General features: G+C 50.6%; 1 protein-coding gene across 2 annotated transcripts in view; it reads left to right on the forward strand.

Annotated features, from left to right (window-relative positions):
* The window catches only part of ROR2 (receptor tyrosine kinase like orphan receptor 2), a 221,048-nt gene that overhangs the window by 136,936 nt on the left and 63,828 nt on the right, over window positions 1–20,284 (forward strand). The window contains exon 1 of one of the 2 annotated variants that reach the window (XM_066257504.1): window positions 17,385–17,629. The exons of the other annotated variant lie outside the window; for it this stretch is intronic. Within the exon in view, the coding sequence (XP_066113601.1) occupies window positions 17,605–17,629 (25 nt within the window). The 5' untranslated portion in view covers window positions 17,385–17,604. Of the gene's footprint in view, window positions 1–17,384; window positions 17,630–20,284 lie in introns of those variants that run through there. 2 annotated transcript variants of the gene reach the window in all.

Raw genomic sequence — 20,284 nt, forward strand, 5'->3', positions numbered from 1 at the left:
CCTTTTTTTATTTTTTAGCCAAGGCAGGAACTACCCAAAGAACTATAAAATTAAGCAGCTTTCTTTACAAGGAAAAGGGGCGAGGCAGAGAGTCACTGGGGTGTGAGGGATTACTGGGTTTTGTCCTTGCCGACAGCACGGGTCATGCATGCCCGGCTCCCATCCAAGGCCTGCTGGAGAGGGTCCCGGGTGGGAGATGGCCGAACACGCCTGTGTGCCCAGTCGCTGGAGGTGCTAATCCTGCTGTATGTTTGGAAATAACATGGGTGTCGGTTTTCATAGTCACTGCAAATTGAATTCTCATGAATTAGTTCTAGACCTCCCGTGATGTCCCCTTCCCTCCAGCACCCGGGCTGAAGGTGTGTTTGTGTTGAGATTATCTACCTGGGAAACCGTGCAGAGCAGGTGACCTCAGCCAGCTGTGTGCCAGCTCTGCTCCTTTCTCCCAGTCTCCACTTCCGGAGACGCTCACGACGGGTTCCCCGTGCACACACCCAGCAGGGCAGGGTTGTGTGGGTCGCAGTGGGCAGGAAGGCTCAGGTGGACACAGCTGCGGGGCAGCAGGGCACAGGGCACAGGGCGAGGGCAGGCTGTCCATGTGTGTGAGGACTCCCCCGCCGCGAGGCCCTGTGTTAAAATGTGCCCGGAGTTTGTTTTAATCAGGTTTGGTAAACACACGGACCTGGAAATGATTGCCAGGAAGAAAGAAGTTCTTATCTCCCTGGAGCCCTAAACACGGGAGGCAGGGCGCACAGGCCCCACGAGAAGGCACCGGGTCAGGCAGCAGGCAGGGAAAGCATGGGCAGGAGCAGGAGCCTTTCCGTAGTTTCCACAGGGAGCAGTGGGCCGGGCAGGGGGAGCAGGTCAGGGCTGGGCTACCCTGCTTGTCTGGAACCCGGCCCTGGTGAGGTGGGCAGTGGGGTGAGGGCGTGATAGCCTTGTTGGTTTGCGTATTGGCTCCTCCCCGCCAGGTGGGGCTGCAGCAGCCTCTCCAGCCTCAGCGGGCCACACATGTCAAGACGTCAGAAATGCAGAAAATAAAAAGGAGTGATTAATAGAGCCCCTCCTCAGGGAGGCCTCAGCAGAGAGGGCTGGAGGGAGGACCCGCTTTCTGGCCAGCTTTCCTCGGCAGGCTGAACAGACTCCCCAAGTCACACCCAGGACGAGGCCATCCCACCGCAGTCCCTGTGTGTAGGGGCGCCCGAGGGCCAGCACTTCCGCCATGCCCCATGGGAAGGGCAGCCAGCTGGTCTGGTCGGGGAGCCGAACACTCCAGGGTGCGGGGTCAGTGTGGTTCAAGGCGCACAGGTGTGGGCACGTGGCCACTCTGAGTTCCACACCATGGCCACTGCCCGCCAGCATCCCAGTCCTTCCCCTCTCCCGTCCAGAGTCTCTCAGGCAAAAGGGCCAAGCATCCTTGTGCTGGTCACTGTGGCTGAACTCTTACCAGCCCCTCAGTCCTGGATGTGACACTGAGCAGTGCCCTCCTGCCTGGATGAGCACCAAGTGACACGCAGTACCGGCATCAGCACCACTGTCCCCAGCCTTCCCCGAGGAGCTCTGAGTCGCATTTACACACACACACACACACACACACACACACACACACACACACACTTTATGAGAGAGAGAGACAGGGTGGGGGGGAAACGTTGATTTGTTCCACTTATTTACGCATTCATTGGTTGGTTCTTACTGGGGACCGAACCTGCAACCGTGGTGTTTGGGATCGATGCTCAGAGCTACCCGGCCAGGACCCTAAGTCAGCATTTTGTGTGTCCTAGAAATATTGTTCTTTGAGGAGATATCCCCTTCATTCAGTCTGTTAACTGTTAATTGCCAAATCATAAGATGTAATGCCAGTGGCCGAGGCCAGACAGGTTCACGTCAGGTTCGGGCAGAGGGTAGAGGAACTGCAGAGGCGGAAAGCTTTGCTCATTCCTGTTTAATAGATTCTCGCGATAGAGGACAAGCAAAGAGGCAGGGGAAACCGCTTCGCAGGGCAGCAGGTGCATGAATAGCAAAACGGCCCCTCACAGTGGCAGACAAGAAATTTGCAATCCACTCTGAGGGAAAGCACCAGTAGCCTCCCGGTAGACTGTACGCCTGTGGCTCTGGCTCACACACTAATCATGCAAAGTGCAAGCAAGCAAGCCTAATACAGCTGTTTTCTCAACATAAGACATTCGAACTACGTTTTAATTGTGCTTGTAGCAACAAAACACGGTGGAAAGGAGAGATGCCTAGCTTCAGCCCCAGGTTCCTGAGCTGCTGCTGGCGTGCACGGGCAGAACTCTGGCTGTGTCCAGGATGCTTCTGGAGGAAACTGTGAAAGGATGCTCACTGGGCTGTAGCGGTTCCCAGATTATTTGGAATGAAAATGTGGTCCAAGAACAAGGCAAGGGGTAGATATGCTCAGAGAGATAGTTCTAAGACTATCTTAAAATATATGGGTGTGTATATATTATCATAGAAATTGATTTTATGTACATTTTTGGGATTAATTTATCTATTAGACTTATTTGGTTGTTTGTTTGTTTATTTATTGAGAGAAGCAGCAAGAGAAAGACAGGAACGTGGAGCTGCCCCTGTATGTGGACTGACCGGGGAATTGAACCTGCAAACTTGGTGCTCCAGGACGATGCTCTAGCTGATCAAGCCATCTGGCCAGGGCTTAATTTCTTTTTTTGTAAAAATTTAAAATTTATTTATTTATTAGAAAGACAGCGGAAAGGAGAGAGGGGGGAGGAGGAGGGGAAGCATTCATTTGTTGTCCCACTCAGTTGTGCATTCCTTTGCTGCTTCCCATGTTTGCCCTGACCAGACCCCCACAACCTTATCGTTTGGGACAACGCTTTTAACAGACTGAGCTAACCGCTAGCGCCTATTTGGCTATCTTAATTGGATCACAGAAAGGTGTTACCATACTGGTTATCAGAGTTCAGCTACTTTACAAGTATGTGGTAATGCTATGAAGAAAAAAAACGAGCTAAATTATTATGAGAAAGACAAAAAACTATGAGAAGAATTTCAAACCACAGATTGGCAGCAGAATGCTTTGTGTGTGTGCCCAGCTTGACGGAAGCTGGAAGAGATGTTTGGGTGGGTTGCAGCAGCTCTCGGTACCTGTCTGTGCACCACCTTACCTTTTACACCAGCACCATTCTGGAAAGATAAACTCTCTGGGCCTGTTTCATTTATTTTTTCCTCTTCTTGAACTCGAGGTGTCACAATGCCCCCTTTCCACACTAGCATCTGGCGTCATGCGGAAGGTGGCCTGAGGTGTCAGCCTGGGGGACCTGGCTCTTCTGCCATTTCCTTCCCGTGGGCCACGCGTCCCAGCCTGACAGGCTGTGGAACACAGTACTCCATCCTGCCCAGAAGTGTGCTTCCTAACTCACTTTCCACCGTGCAGATCATTTCTGTGCTATTTGTTTTCTTTAAGACTCTTGACTTCCTCTGCCTGACCAGGTAGTGGCATAGTAGATATAGTGTTGACCTGGGGTGCTGAGGACCTAGGTTTGAAACCCTGAGGCCCCCGGCTTGAGCACAGGGTCGCTGGCTTGAGCATGGGATTATAAGCTTGAGCCCAAGGAGTCACTGGCTCGGCTGGACACCCCCCCACCCACCCAAGGCGCATATGAGAAAGCAATCAATGAACAGCTAAGGTGCGGAAACGAGATGGTGCTTCTCATCTCTTTCTTTTCCTCTCTCTCACTTAAAAAAAATCTTGAATTCCTATTACTATTAATTGTTCTTTCAAGGAAAACTGGGGATTCTAAGTGGACCTCAGAAATTTGTAACCCAGTGGGGCCACAGAGGTCATTTACTGTCCCCTGTCCCAGTCCCAAGAAGAAGCTAAAGGGCACGCAGTGGAGAGTTGGGGCTGTTCTGCTTCTGACAGGACTGTGGTCTCACCTGAGGCTACTTCTTGTTGACTTTTTTGAAAAAGAACTATGGAGGAATGAGCAACTTCTGGGGAACAGTGGGCTGCCATGGAGCTCAGGATCAGCCTGGCACCCCTCGGCCTTCCTCACCATCCATCCAGCAGACCTCTCTTTACCCCCCAGCCCTGCCTCCTGCCTCTGGCATTCTCACCTTCAGCCTCGCCCTCCTGGTTCCCCACATGTCTGCTGCTCCCCAGACCCTGGAGGGGGTCCCTGTGCCCCACCCAGCAGTCTCCCCAGGTTCTCACCCTCAGCCTTCCCCCTGCAGAGGACCAGCTGTCTTCTGGGCTCTTCTGTGGCCGGTGAGTGCTTGATGTGGACAGCAGGAGAGTGGGGTGAGTTGGTGGCCATGTTCTATGCAGGCAAATATGTGGAGGGCCAGCTCTGATGTTGTGCGTGCTGGGAAGGAGGACCTCGCTTAGGTTGTGTTCTTTTCTTTTTAGTCTTATACCCTCTTTGTACCTGGAGTAACGGCTAAAAGCAGACTGTAAATTGTTCCAGGATTGATAGCCAGGAGAAAATGACAGCATCACTCAGCAGGGCTGTGAGGCCCAGGGGGCCACCTAGGGCCACTGCAGGGTCCTCTGTCCCCACCACACACTGTTAGCACTGAGCCGCTGTTCTCCTTGAAAGGTGCTATATTCCTTTGCAGTAACAAAGTGCCACAGACTGGAGGCTCACAGTCCTGGAGGCTCACAGTCCTGGAGGCTGAAATTCCAAGATCAGTGTGTGGGCGGGCCTGGTTTCTTCTGAGGCCTCTCTCCTTGCTGTGCAGATGGGTGTCTTCTCCCTCTGTCCTCACATCGTTGTCCCTTTGAGTTGTCTGTGTCCTTATCTCCTCTTATAAGGACTCTAGTCATAGGGGAGTAGGGCCACCCTAGTGACCTCATTTTACCTGATTTCCTATCTCTGATTACAGTCACATTCTGAGGCCCTGAGGGTTAGGATTTCAACATGTAGATTTTGAGGGGGCAAAACCCAGCCCGTAGCAGATGCCAGCCTGAGAAAGCAGAGGAGTGGAGCTCATTCTGTCTGTGTGGCGGACGGAGCCCTGGTTGGTGGTGGAGGTCCGTGCTGGGCTGCTTCTCGCGGTTCTGTTGTCCCGTCACTAGCACATGTGAGAGGGCTCTGGCGGGGGGCGGGGGGCTCCTCCTCCTGCTGCAAAGCGGCCAGGGCGTGGGGGGCTTCATACAGCTCCAGCCCACCGGTTTTCTCCTCGGGGCCCCATACCCCCTCGCAGGAGAAGAGGGGTCATTGCTATTCCCATTGTGTGGCCCACATGGCAAACAGTACTTGCTGTTCAGGCAGCTCCTGGACTACCTGGGCATCCCCATCTGACTGTGCCCTCCTTCACCTCTCAAGCCAGAGCTGTAAGCAGGGACGGTGTGGTTGGTCCCTGCTGGCCAGGCTCCCTCTGTGACACAGGCCACAGGGTTCACAGCTCTGTGCCCAGTGGACTGTGTGGCAGGCTTCTTTGGGGGGCACCTGGGCAGCCCCCTATGTTAACACCCTGTGTGAGGTGGAATTTACCATCTGCAGGCTGCAGGATGTCACGGGTATTGGCTTCCACCTCCTGTGTGGCCCCGCCCTGCAGCCCTGTGCGGAGTCACCACCGCTGAGTGAGTACATGGGGCCTGGAACTGGGCAGGCCTCTGCTTGTAGCCACCAGAGCGCAGAGGCAGGAGGGTTGCTGGGCTTGGCCGGTGTGCCGGCTCCTCCCGTGGATCCCTGTGACTGTCCATCACAGCTGAGTGAGACCTGTGAAAACATCTGCTTAAGCACAATGCAAAACCGCACCTGTCAATCCAGCAGGCCCTTCAGGTTTTGACAGCAGGCATTTGCTGGCTGCTTCTCACATGTGCGATGGATATACTTGTACATTCACGCTTCAGGGTGCGCTTGGTTTCCACCGCGAGTTAAGAGCTGTGAATGCTTTCCCAAACACTCTTGAACTTCAGGAAATTATTCTGCCTGTTTGTTCCAGAGTCGCCAGGCAGCGCAGGCTCAGCCCAGAGCAGCGGCGACCTGGTATGGCTGGGGTGGGGGTGGCCACCCCTCCCCTGTGTTGCACTGGTCATTTCAAAGATCGGAACCAGTTATCTTGGTGGCTGAGTGTTGTCGGGAGTTAATAGTGGCTGGAGTTGCCTGATCTGTGGTGGCGCAGTGAATAAAGTGTTGACCTGGGACGCTGAGGTCACCAGTTTGAAACCCTGGCCTTGCCTGGTCAAGGCACATATGGGTGTTGATGCTTCCTGCTCCTCCCCTTTCTCTCTCTCTCTTTCCTCACAAAATAAATAAATAAATAAAACATAATAAAAAAATAGCGGCTGGCGTTGTAGCTCTTGATGTGTACCATCCGTTTTACTAAATGACCACAAAGTATGTGTCTGAGAGAGGCACGCATTCTCAGTCACAGCTGTCCTTACACAGTTACTGGGGTGGGAGTGCAGCAAAGCCGATGCCCAGTGGTGTCATTCCTATCCCAGTAAAGGTGACTATTGTCCAGAGGGACGCCAGAGCGGGTCTGTGGGGTCCGATGCCTTGGGACACCCACGGTAGTGAGGGCGCCCAGTGCAGTCACCTGCCTGGGCTGTCCGTCAGCCCCCAGAAACCCATCGAGAGGTGTTGCCATGTGTTGGTGAGTTGCTGAAAATGAATCCTGTGATGAGTGCTAGCTGCTGGGGTTTGGTTTTGGCCCAGGATCTTCCCCTCAGTGCAGTGCAGACAGCCGTGAGGCAGACCTGGCTCCTGCCTTCCATAGCTCTCCCTCTGCCCCCTCTCCTCCTCTCCCGCCCCTCCCCTGCCCCTGCAGTGCGGCGGCGGTGCTCCCCACTGCCACTGGGGTCACCCGGGCAGCTTGGCAGGTCTCAGTGTAGCCCAACACAGGATTTGAAATCCCCTGGGACTCCAAGCATCCCTGGGGCTGAGAACCAGCTCTCCCTAGCCGTGGCGGCCTCTAACTGTGGGGGAGACTGTTCCATGTGTGTTGCTAATGAGGAAGTTCAGATCGAAATGTGAGCCAGCTCCACACCTGGGCAGGTGGCCTTCCTGACACCTGACACTTACACATGATTGACTTACCAGCGAGGTGCCCAGATGTTCTGAGAAGCTGTTCACACACAAAACCACTTTCCACATCTTCTGGGAAGAAAACAGAAGCTGTCTCCTTTGTCAGTAGCTCTTCAGCGAACTTGATGAGGGCCCTCCTGCATTCCCTTCACGCAGCAGCCAGGATGTTTTGTTCTGGGTGATGCTGGCTGGGGCCGCCCTGCGCAGCAGCCTGCAGGAGCTCCATCTGCCCGTGATGTTGCATGTCCCATGTAAGGGATGCTAGGAAGAATTGTGTGTCCCTCCCCACATGGTATGGCCGTTTGGGCCACCACCATTTCCTCGTTGCGTGTCTCATTTCCACGCATTGTCCCTAACCACTCTGGATAGTGTATGGCCCCGTGTTCTGTTCTCACGGTTTCCCTCTCATGTAGGAAACAGGTGTTTGCATATTGGGTGTTCAGGCTGCTGCCAGGTCCGGCCTCGAGCTCAGTGCAGGGGGTAATGTCCTGAAGAAGTGATCGGGAGCGATTCAGTGGCCTGACTGCATGTGCTGGATGTGAGTGGAAATAATCTGGTTTGTTAAAGGAAATTACTTTTTACATGTTTTTGGCCCTGGCTAGTTTGCTCAGTGGATAGAGCATTGGCCCAGTGTGCAGACATCCTGGGTTCAATCCCTAGTCAGGGCACACAAGAGACATGACCATTTGTTTCTCTCCCTCTCCCTCTCCCCCTTGTCTCCCTCTCCCCCTCTTGCAGCCAGTGGGCTAAGGTGGTTCAGGTACTAGCCTGGGTGCTGAGGATAGCTCAGCTGATTTGAGCACCGGCCCCAAATGGGGGTTGCCGGGTGGATCCTGGTCAGGGTACAAGCAGGAGTCTGTCTATCTCCCTTCCTCTCACTTAAAAAAAATGTTTTTGTGGCTTAATGTGTATTTCCCTTACACTTTATCTGTGGGTGGTTTTGTTTCCATCTGAACAGTTCCAGCAGAAGTTGGAAGTAGGGGTCTTCTGTGAGGATGTACAGCTCCTGGGTCCGAGGCCTGACCTCTCAGCGAAGTCGTTCTGTGCCAGGTCCAGTTGATGGGCCTGACCTTGTGAGCACTTGCTTATCCCCTTGGCCTCAGTTTACTCACTGGAAGCATGGGTATAATAATGACTACTTCACAGGGTCCTTGAAAGGAGTTGAGGTACTGTTGTAAAATTCTTAGCCCAGCCCCTCAGCACAGGAGAAACAGGCCAGGAGGGGGAAGCGTGGTGGTTGTGGATGGAGGGAGCAGGGCACAGCGGGACTGGTGGTGGGAAAAGCAGGTTGAAACGGGAAGCTTGAAGAAGTTCAGCGGTTCCCACGTTCTTCTGCTCTACCTTGCAGCATCGCTGGTTCCCGACGCTGTAACCGAGGAGGGCTTGCTGGCGCGCGTCAGCCATGCGCAGTGCACTTCCAGTGAGCTCCGGGCTCCGCGGGTCCAAAGCTGGAGCAAGGGCTCCCAGACCCTCGAACACGAGGAATCCCACAGAGCCTCACAACCCTGGCATTTCTTACCACGGACTAGTGCATGAGTAGCTGTTTATTTTTGAGAGCAGCACCGTTGTATTTTTCTTCCTAAATCAAATGTTCAGCTTCATGTTTCGAGCTGTTTCTTGTTTGCGCCCTGACCAAATAATGTAGCATAGTAACATTCTAACTGGCACGAACAGGTTCGGGACAACAGGCCCTTGGTGGCAAAGGGCTCGGCTGGTGCCAGCAGGAGCGTGGGAGGACCAGGATGCCCTCCAGGGGGCACAGCGTTCATCCATGTGCGCTCTAATTAGCCCGGCTTGTTAGGGAATGATCAGTCGCCTTCTCATAGTTTTCAGGTGTCTCGTCGACACCCACTTCCGCTCCAGGTTTAGTGTTGTGGGAAGTGTCCTTTTCCATCTTCTCCACACCTGTTTTTGTTAATAAACCCTTCATGAGCCTTCTACACTCACCAGTCACGTAGCCGTTGGTTCTACCACTGAAAATTTTATCTTATGCAGTTGCACTTTTTAATACCAAACTGAAGCGGAATCTTTTATGCTGAATTCCAGTGGAGTATGCTCTTCTTCACTGTCTCTACTGTGGGGGAGGGGTGCTCCTCTGTCTTGCTCATGTGTCTGCTTTCCCCTTCGTTATGTGCCAGGAAGAACGCCAGCTGAGGGACGTAGGGACATTTTGTCCTTCAGGGTCATGGTGCTGATGATGGGATGTGTTTCCCACTGAAAGCTGAAACTTTGAATGGACTTCTTTCTTCATTTGACCCTGGTGTCCATGGGGCGCTTCCTGTTGAGGTGTTTTGAAAGGTGTGTGTGGGTATGTGCACACGTGTCTGTGTGTGCGTGCACATCCATGGGCTCGCCAGTGCTTCCTTCCCTGATGCCAGACCCAGAGATGTTGCCGTTTCCTCCTTTGCTGCCCCTGTGCTTGGCAGCGCCTGCAGTTTGGGTTTTCAGTTCTCAGGCCGAGTGTGTGCCTGTTGAGCCGGGAGGTGCAGCTTCCCCAGGCCCTCTGCCCTGGGTGACAAGGGACAGTATCGTTCCAGCAGAGCAACGGAGGGCAGCCACTCAATCAGATGGAAGGTGAGGCAGTTGGGAGAGGACGGGCCTCAGGGGCAGTTCCAGCTCTGGGCCAACCACAAGGGGACTGTCTCTATTATTTTATTATTATTAAAAAAATTTTTTTTCTCAAGTGAGAGGAGGGGAGATAGAGAGACAGACACTAGCATGTGCTCTGACCAGGATCCATCTGGCAACCCCCGTCTGGGGTGATGCTCTGCCCATCTGGGGCCATACTTGCTACCGAGGCTCCACGGAGCCATCCTCAGTGCCCAGGGCCAGTGAGTTCAAACCAATCGAGTCATGGCTGCAGGAGGGGAAAAGAGAGAGAAAGAAGGGAGAGCAGGGGTGGGGGGGAGAAGCTGATGGTCACTTCTCTGTGTGACCTGACTGGGAATCGAACCTGAGAGTTACGCATGCCAGACCGACGCTCTACCACTGAGCCGACCGGCCAGGGCTCAAGGGGCTGTCTTTAGAGCCTTATTTGTATACCTGGGCCCCAGGTGGGGTATTATACTGGATGGTGTTGGGGTGTTTTTGGGGGGGGGTTGCTCACCTTCCCCAAACTCATTACCTGGGGAGTGGGTGGATAAACACCAAGTGGTCCCATGGCTCTTGTTGGCCAGAGGTGGGTGTCCCGAGGACTGTGTACGACTGTGTGGGAGATACTGAGGCACAGAGGGAGTTCTGAGAGGAGGCAAGAGCAGTCCTGTGGCTTTTGAGACCAGAGCCGGTTCATGGGGTGTAGTCTTCAAACACTCAGTGTTGGAATATTCACAGGAAATGCTTTGGATAATAAGTAAGCACTCCTTGGCTAGGAGGAGGAGGATTAAGGGCACATGTCTTATTTCTGCAGAGCAGCTTGGTATAAGCTCTTAAATCATAAAGAAAAGAAAAGGGATTTTTTTTTCCTGAGGGAAAAGCAATAACAGAGAGGGCTGGATAGCATAAATGAAGCTTTTGAGCGATCTAGTTAATTAAAATAGAAGAAAACAAAAAAGTCAGCTACTAAAGAAATTTAATGGCTGTTTTCATTCCCACTTCTCGTCCCCAGAGCTCTGGACTGTGACCTGCTCTTAATCTGTGCCTGCAGTTTCATCCCTCAAGGATCACTCCTGTTGGCTTTTCCAGGCCGTTCCTCCCCTTGACGTGGACATGGTGTTAGTCTTGGCATCTGTTTCGGGGGAATATTTTAAACAGGGCTGTGGCCGTTCGGAGCTCCTCGCTGCCTACAAGTCAGGGCACATGGAAGAACGGCCTGTTTGCATAAATCATGAGTCTCTTTGGAAACGTGGCCATGAACTTGACTGTGGCGTAGAAACTGAGTGTGAAAGCAGCAGCCAGGGAAGGGTTTGCAGTTGGAGTTGTGGTCCAGAGAGTCTGAGCTGGAAGCCCTGGCCCCTTTACCTCTCTCTGTCCGTTTCCTCACCCAACCTGGGTTTCTGTCTCGCTGGCCTTCCATTTTGTGTTTGCATTTTTATAATAGCGACAAACCACTAGAACAGTGGTTCTCAACCTTTCTAATGCTGTGACCCTGCAATACAGTTCCTCATGTGGCGGTGACCCCAAACCAAAAAATAATTTTGGTGGCTACTTCATAACTGTAATTTTGCTACAGTTATGATTCGGAATGTAAATACCTGATATGCATTATGTATTTTCCGATGGCTTTAGGCGACCCCTGTGTTTTGGTCATTCGACCCCTGCCGGGGTCACGACCCACAGGTTGAGAACTGCTGCACTAGAAGGTGAGGCAACAAAGTGCTTCCCACCCTTGTTGAAGGGAACATGTTTCCTTCAATGGTTCAAGTGCCTGGACAACTGGGGTCTCTCTCCAGCCAAGGAAGGGGGTCCTTCTTTTCCTATAATTCTAGCTAGGGTACCAAGAGGGGGCTGGCCCGCGGGGAGCCTACAACCCTCTGATGACCATGTCTGCTGTGCGGTCCTACTCAGAGAAGCAAGATCATTCAGAAGAGACGTGTGCAGACATGGCGGAGTCACAGAGCGGAGGAGCAGAGCCCTGAGCGCTGGTCCTGCACCACCATTCCCTCTGCTTTGAGATCCCGGCTGCCTGCACTCCTGGTGCTGGTCCCAACGGTCATGGGGTCATCCTCAGAGGACGTAGCCATCGCCCTGGCTCTGAGGATCCTTACCGTGATCTATGGCCCTGGCTGGCATCAGGGGTATCTCCCACCTGAGTTGGAAGAGGAGGAAGAATTAGAAACAGGGACAGATGGAGAAAAAGACTTAAGTATTTATTGACTTCATGTAAGGATTGTAAAGCGTGATCAGAGAAGCTCTGTGTGAACCTCCTAGGACCATCACAGTGAGCCGGGGAGCGAGGCCTCCTCATTGCCCTTTTGTATCCATGGGAGACAGACGCCAAGACGCCATTTCTCTTGCCCCTGATTCAAAGCTAATGGGTGGCAGAGGCAGGGTGTGCATGGGCGTCTGTCTAGCCGTCATGGTTGGGCTTTTTCAGCACACCGTCCGGGGCTTCGTTTCTGGGTCTAAAATTGGGAGAAGGATGATCAAGGAGGCAGTGGAGAGACGAGAATACATCTGAATTTTATTTTAGCTCTTAGGCCTGTTGACTCAGAACTTAGAACATGCAGGAAAATGGAAGACAGAATGGATCAGGTGGTTTCTCAACCTCACTCCATAGACACTTGGGTCCTGACCATCCCCCCCCCCCTTTTTTTAAGTGAGAGGAAGGGACCCCAACCGGGTCCACCTGGCAACCCTTGCCTGGGGCCGATGCTCGGGTCAACCGAGTCACTGGCTGTGGGAGGGGAAGAGAGAGAAAAGGGAGAGGGAGGCAGAGAGAAGTAGATGGTCACCTCTCATGTTGTGCCCTGACTGGGGATCAAACCTGGGATGTTGGCATGCTGGGCCGACCCTATATCCACTGAGCCAACAGGCCAGGTCCTGGTGCCTGATAAATCTTTGCACTGGGTGCTTCGGGCATTGAAGATGCATAGCAGGACCCTGCCCTCCAGCCACTAGATGCCAAGGGCGCCCCACCCCAGCCTGACAATCAGAGAAGTTTCTAGTCCTTGTCAGATGTCTCCTGTGGGACAGAGCTCCTCCCACCCCAGACCATTCAGAGTAAAGACACCCTCTGGGAGGCTGGAAACAGAGGAGGGGCCATAACAATGTCCTCTGCCCACATACATGCAGACACCCCCCCCCCAAAAAAAAAGGACAGTTACAAAAGTAAAGTGAAAAAGGGGGAGAAGAGCGGAGGAAGGGGGAGAGATCGTTTTAGCTTGGTTGTTCTGTTGGAAAGTTCTTCACACGCAGCAGGTCTCCAGAAGGGTATTTTGTTCATGGAAGTTGCCTGCAGGTGAGCAAGGAGGAGATTGCCCCTGGCTGGGGGCCTCCCTCTCTCTCCGTTCCCTCCTCTGACGGCCCACCCAGCCCCACTCAGATACGTGTGGGCAGGAGCAGCAGCAGCTCCTGAGTGCTGTGCTGGGAAAGAGGGTGTGAGGAAGTGGAGCACACAGTGCTGGAGGACTCAGCAGGGGCATCTCATGCGCCTGTTTCCAGGGACAAGGAAGGAGAGCCAGGGACGCCGGCCCCCATCCGCGTACAGGGACGCCATCCCCCCTCTGTGTACAGGGACGTCAGCAGCCCCCGTTGTTGTTTCCATCAGGTTACATTTCCCTCCAAACCCAACTGCTGAAGATTGCTGAAGGCCTGAAGCCACCAGGCTGGATCTGCAGGGAGCTCCTGAGTCAGGGGAGCATGCATGTACATGTTTTCTGGGTGTCCCTGTGTGTATGCATTTTTGTGTGCTTTTGTGGTAATGATGGAGAGAGAGGTTCCCAGGCGCCATTTAGTTATTAAGACTAATACTGAGAGGAGAGTCCCAGTGCAGCCTCGGGACACAGAAAAGGCAAGTCAGCCCTGTGGTGGTTACCCGTGACATTAATTCCATGATTGATTAGTTTAGGGCTTCTGGCAGTGAGATAAACAAAAGCCTCAAAGAAAAGCCTCAAACGATCATGATGTATTAGTTTGAGAGTCTCCATTGGGTAAAACACTGTATTGAAAATGTCCTTTTTTATAGGGTATAGGAAATGAGTAGTGTCTGGTGATAGGATTGCTTACTTAATTCTTCTAATAAATTCTTTGCTTTCCAAGGAGACAGTATAGAGTTTCCTCAGAAAGTTAAGGTTGGAACTGCCTTATGATCCAGTGATTCTGCTTCTGGGAATCACCCTAAGAACCCGGAAACACTAATTTGAAAGAATGTATGTGCCCCTATATTCATTGACCTGCTATGCACAATAGCAGCCCAAGTGTCCATCAGTAGACGAAGGGATGAAAAACTTGTACATCTACACAATGGAATACTACTTGGCTATTCAAAAGATGAAATCATACTTTTTGTGACAGCAATGGTTGGACCTGGAGAGTATTATGCTAAATGAAATAAGCCAGTCAGAGAAAGACGAATACCATATGATTTTACTCATGTGGAAATTAGTGAACAAAATAAAAAAATAGAAACTACTTGTAAATACAGAGAATAGACTAACAATCATCAAGGAGGTGGGAGGTTGGGCAGCTAGGTGGAAAAGGTAAAGGGATTAAGCAAACAAGAAAACAAAAAATAAAACACCCTCATAGACACAGACAATAGTAAGATGATCACCAGAGGGAAAGAGGCTGGAGAGAGGTAGGAGAGGGTGTAGGGGATAAACGGTGATGGAAGGAGACTTGACGTGGGGTGGTGAGCACACAATACCATATACAGGTGATGTGTTATAGAATTGTACACTTGAAACCTGTATAATCTTATTAACCAGTGTCACCCCCAATAAAGTCAATAAAAATAAAAAAAATGTCCCAACCTTACTTTCAGGAATAAATTCAAGTTGATCATAAAAAATAAATAAATAAGAGAAGCTTAGAAAAGACAAAGACATAAATTTACAGGGAAAAAATGATAGTTGGCAATTACATGCATTTTTATGATAACTACTAACCCCGATTTATATTGCTTTAATGGTATATTCAATAGTAATGCTACAATACTATAACTATAAAATACAAGTAACTTGTGTTGATGTTGCAAAATTCTTGCTCTTCATTTTGAAGAAATCAGGCATTATCTCATGGTACCTATTGTGTAAAGATGGTGAGAACAAACTGATAGTTGCCAGGATATTAAGGGGTGAGAGAATGGGTGGAAAAGGGTAAGAGGATTAGGAAGTACAAATTTCCAGTTATAATATTAGTTATGGGGATGTAATGTACGGCACAGGGAATAGAGCCAGCAGTATTATAATAACTATGTATGGTGACAGGTAGGTACTAGACTTAATCAGGAGGGGAATCACTAACATTTTTTTATTTAAATTTTTAAAATTGATTTTAGAGAGAGGAAGGGATGTGTGTGTGTGTGTGTGGGGGGGTAAGTTTGTTGTTTCACTTATTTATGCATTCATTGGTTGACTCTTGAATGTAACCTGACTGGGATTGAGCCCACATGACCTAGGCATATTGGGATGATGCTCTAAGTCTAAGCAACTGAGTTATCTGGCCAGGGCACTATATAAAATTAAAGAAAATATTTTCTCAGTGTTTAGAATTAGGGTTCCTATTATCTTGTTTTTTTTTTTTTTTTTTTTTTTTTTAAATCTAATTCAGATTAATACAAACTTTTAAAATCTAATTCAGATTAATACAAAATTTTAAGAGTAAACACTTTGCTTTGATATATTGCTCTTCCCTCTTCTTTTCATTATTAGTGTTATACAGATTACATCTTTATACATTTTAAATCCATCAGCACAGTTTTATGAGTATAGTTCTGTGCAATCTTAAAACAGGAGAAGAAAGAGTTACCAACAACACTGTGTTTATGTCATCTTTCCTAGCACTGTGTAGTTGGCCTTGTAGGTACTCCTCTGTTCTTTGTGTGACTTAGAACTCCTGTTCAGTGAACTCCTATTTCCTCTTGTCTTATCTGCAAGTGGCCTAACTTAGTCTTTGTTTTTAAATCAGAGTTTACTGGCTATAGAATTCTTAGTTGAGTGTCTTTTTTCTTTTTTTCCCCCAACACTTTTAATATGTCACCCCACTGGGTTTCTGATGAGAGCTGGCTCTTAATCTGATGGGGGGGATTCCTTGTCTGGATGGGTGACTTCTCCTGCTGCTTTCCAGATTCTGTCTTTTGTTGTTCAACCGTTAATGATGTAACTAGTTGTGGGATCTTAGGATTTTACCCTGCCTTGCATTCCTTGAGTTACTTAAGTGTGTAATTCAATACTTTTTGTCAAATTTGGTACGTTTATAGTCGTTTCTCCCAGTGTGTCTCTGCACCTTTCTCTTCTCCTTCTGCATTCCCATTGTGTGTGTGTGTCCCACACATCCCTCTTAGGCTCTGTTAGATTTCTTCCTTCGTTTTATTTTCTTCCCTTCAGACTGGATACTCTCTATTCCAGTAAAGGTATTAAATTGTCTTCCAGTTCACTGACTTTTTGTTCTGCCAGCTCACATCTGCTGTCGAGCCCCCCTAGTGAGTTTCAGTCATTGTATTTCCAACTGTAGAATTTCTATTTGATTCTTGCAACTTCTACCATTTCATTAATAGTCTCTATTAGGTGATATATGGTTGTTGTAGTTTCCCTTAATTTTTACGTATTTTTTAGTTCTTTAAATATATATATAGTAGTTTTGGCCCCTTCAGGCATACTGTCTGTTGGGAGGTATTCCTCCCCCACCCTGGTCCTTCCCTGTGTATGTGACATACTTTCCTGTTTCCTTGCATATCTTTGTAATTCTTTGTGGAAGACTGGACTTCTCAGACAATAATATTTTTACAGCTCTAGTAGCAAATCCTTCTTCCCTTCAGAGTTTGTTGTTGCTGCTGTGGCTTTTCTTGTTTTGTCTTCATCTTGGTTTTTGGTGCTGTTTCCTCGATGCTGTTTGTTTGTTTAGTGGCTTCCTTCACTAGTTCTGTGGGTCTGCATTCCCTGTCATGTGTGTTCGCCACACTTTTTTTTTTTAACTTCTTTTAATTTCATTATTTTTAAAACCACTTTAGGAATGATTGGCATTCATTCACAAAGCATGACAGCTTGATATGTTTGGAGACAAATGTCTGTGAAACCATCACCAGTCTATACTACACACATTCCCTTAGCATGTTTCCTCCTTCCCTTTTTATGTATTGTTGTTGTTATTTTGTGTGTGTAATAAGAACACTTCACATAAGGTCCTATACATTTGTAAGACTGGATTCCTAGGGGTCCTGAGTCAGTAGAAGTGTGTGGTTAGCCAGGAGAGTTCCTTCTGGACCTTGACCACGGGGTCACGGTGAGGAGGCATGCCGTGGAACTCCACCCTTACCTGTCACTTCCTGTGTATGCCAGAAATAAGGAATTGGTGACGTCTCTTTGCCCAGGTCTTTCTTGGCTGTGTGCATAGCCCTTTGTGTGAGCAGAGCCTCTTTGATTCCGGCAGTACATCAGAACTTTTTTTCTTTCTTTCTTAAAAATAGATGTTTAGGAGATTATTTGTTCGTTTATTTTACTGATTTTAGATAAGGAAAGAAGAGGGCAGGAAACAGACAGCAACACCTGTTCTTGTATGTGCCCTGACTAGGGGTTGAACTGGCGAACTCTGCACTTTGGGATGATGCTCTAACCAACTGAGCTACGCAGCCAGGGCACATCAGAGCTTTTGAAGTCCCCGGTGGTCCTCTTGTTCTCCCCAATGCCCTTTTACGTTTTGGGCCGGGCTCCTGACGTTGTATTCACAGCATCAGGCAGCCGAGGTGCGGCCAGCAGTTTGCTGCTATTTTGAGCCCCAGAATCAGGCTCCACCTGCCCCCCTTTCCACCACACACCCCAGCCAGCTCTGAGTCAGATCCAGGGATGTCCCAGGCTGCTACAAGTCTAGACAAAATATTGACTGTGTGCCTGGACTTTTAGCAGAGCTTCAAGGCGTCAGACCTGCCGGCTGTCGGCAGGGGAGAGGCTGGGCGATAGCTGTAGCCGTGTTTGTGGCCCCAACCCGCTGGCTGATGGAGGTCCAGTCCTTTCTCTCGGGTGGGTGCTTCTTCAGTTTGTCCTGTGGCTCTGGTTAGTTTGCCGAGGTCAGACATGGTGGGCTTTTGTTGCTTTGCCTTTATTTCTGTTGCTTTGGAGGGAGCACGTCCACTGAGATGCTCGGGCCAACAGTCGGCAGGTGGGCTGTTCAGTGAGTCCGGCCTCTTCCCTTCGAATGCACACTGCGAGGCACCGCTGTGAGGTATGTGCCACAGGTCGGGCGTTTCATGGTTGAGTGGCACGTGGGACAGTTTTACAGTAGAGTGGCAAAACTCATCTGCATGTTGGAAAGGGCGTGTTGTTAGAAAGTCCGTGGAACACGGGCCTGGGCAGAGCTCCCGGGGCTTTGCAGGGAATCTCAGATCCGAGTCACTTGTTGGGTCACTAGTGTTTGGAGAAGCAGGAGTCAGGCCCGCAGCAGGTCCCGAGGGAGCAGAGTTTGACTCAGGGCCTGAACCGTGCCGCCATTGTCTGCCTCTGGGAAGAGGAGCTGCGGGAGGCAGCGAGGAGGCTGTGGTGCAGTGGGTCCCATCCACGCCCGGAGCAGGCACAAGCCCTGCCCTGTCCTTCCAGCTGTGCGCTGGGCTCAGAACGTCCCCAAAGGCAGGACACTCTCAGGGCTGGCGTATTATTCTTCACATGGTTGTGGATGCCTCGTGCGTGCCGGGTTCCAGGGGCTGCACACATGGCCGTCACCCAGAGCTGCCAACACGGACCACCCTCTTCTGAATGAGAAAGACACAGAGCTCAGGGGAGGAGCCGCAGGCACAGGGCAGGCTGCGTGTAGGGCCCGCGGTGTTTTTAGAAGGATGCCCATTGCTTATGAGCTACCATGGGAGCAGGGACCTGCAGGACCTCGGGGCAAGCTACAGGGAAGTCTGGGGGAGAGTCACCCGGGCCCAGCGGAGGGTGAGTGCAGACTGCGAGGGAGAAGGGGCTGCAGTTGTTGCTGAGGGTATGGTGGGGGAGGAGGCCTTCAGGCTTGGTCCGCAGGGTGCTTGTGCATGTGTGTGGAGATGGGGGCAGCTGGTTGCTCCTTTGAGGAGGTGGAAGTCACTGGAAGGTGTTGGGCACAGAAATAAATCCGTTCATTCGCTCATTCACCAAACCAGCAGCTGCGCGACAGAGCTGCAGGTGTTGGGATACAACGTGAAAGTGACAGACTCCTGCTCCCGGGAAGAGGAGACAGAAAAATAAGTGAACACACGTCTGCAGGACAGTGTGCATTATGGGATGGGAAGTGTTTGCACAGTGGGCAGAGTCAGGGGGGGCCATGCTCAGGAGGTAGCGTTGTTGGAGAGATCCGAACAGAAGACGTGTGGTCAGCCTCATGCACGTGCACCGCTAGGCCAGGCCGGTGGCCTTTCTCCTGCTCTTCCTGGGCCGCCACCAGGACACGACCTGTTTTCTGGGTCTTTCACTGCGGATGGCCATGCCTGTTTTGGAACTTGATGTTCATGGAGTCATACAGTATAGGCTTTTTTGGTGTCTGGCTTCTCTACTCAGCCCTATACTTTTGAGATTCACCCCTGCTGTCTGTCCCAAGGGACAGTGTTTGAAGCTGCTTTTAGGTGTTCAGTGTGACTGCTGCGTGGAGGCTCTGGGACTGCGTGTGTGCAAGGAGCGGTTAGCAGCCTGGACGTCAGAACGTTGTGGAGACCGAGCAGCAGGCAGCGCTTGGTGGATTGGATGTAAGATGAGGTGAGAGGGAGAGCAGTCGGAGGTGACCAGAAGCTGCGGCCTTCACCCTTGGAAGAGGAAGGGGCTATGGGGAGGGAGGGATGACAGCAGGGGAGCCACGGTGGGGGAAAGCGGGGTGTTCGTTGGTGTAGTCGAGGTGCTGTGCCCATCAGAGGCACAAGTAGACAGGTGAGCATGTCCTCGGATTCCGAGTCTAGTATTCCCTGAGGAGATCTGCCTGCACAGGTATGTGTGGGAGTTGTGGCCATTTTACCGTGTCATTTATGGCTGGGTCCTCTAGGGCAGTGGTCCCAACCGACCGGTACCAGTCTGTGGGCCATTTGATACCGGTCTGCAGAGAAAGAATAAATAACTTAAAAATCAAGAGAACTTAATTGGAATTTTCACCTCGGAGTGGAGTTGAAAATGCTCTAGCTCAAGTGGCTGTTTACTGCTCTTCATTAGCAGTTGCTCACATCTTGGTGTGGGGGGAGAGGAGAAACTGGCTGTCTACAAAGCTTGTGTAGGGTGTGTGTTCACCATGGAGATGTTCTGTTTAACAACTGGGTCGCGTGCATCTGGCGCAGGAACTTTAGTTTCTACCATAGATGACATCAATAAATGTTTGTTATTTAAAAAAAAAAAAATAACTTACATTATTTCCGTTTTATTTATATTGAAGTCTGAACGATGTTTTATTTTTAAAAAATGACCAGATTCCCTCTGTTACATCCATCTAAGACTCACTCTTGACGCTTGTCTCGGTCACGTGATACATTTATCTGTCCCACCCTAAAGGCCGGTCCGTGAAAATATTTTCTGACATTAAACCGGTCCGTGACCCAAAAAAGGTTGGGGACCATTGCTCTAGGGGACGAGCACAGAAAGGGAGGGGAAGCTTTTGCAGGCCTAGCTGAGGAGCATGCCAATGTCCAGAGGACCAGAAATGAGGACTCTCAGAGAGACCCACAGACC

Source organism: Saccopteryx bilineata, chromosome 2 (genome assembly GCF_036850765.1).
Source record: "Saccopteryx bilineata isolate mSacBil1 chromosome 2, mSacBil1_pri_phased_curated, whole genome shotgun sequence".
NCBI lineage: Eukaryota > Metazoa > Chordata > Mammalia > Chiroptera > Emballonuridae > Saccopteryx > Saccopteryx bilineata.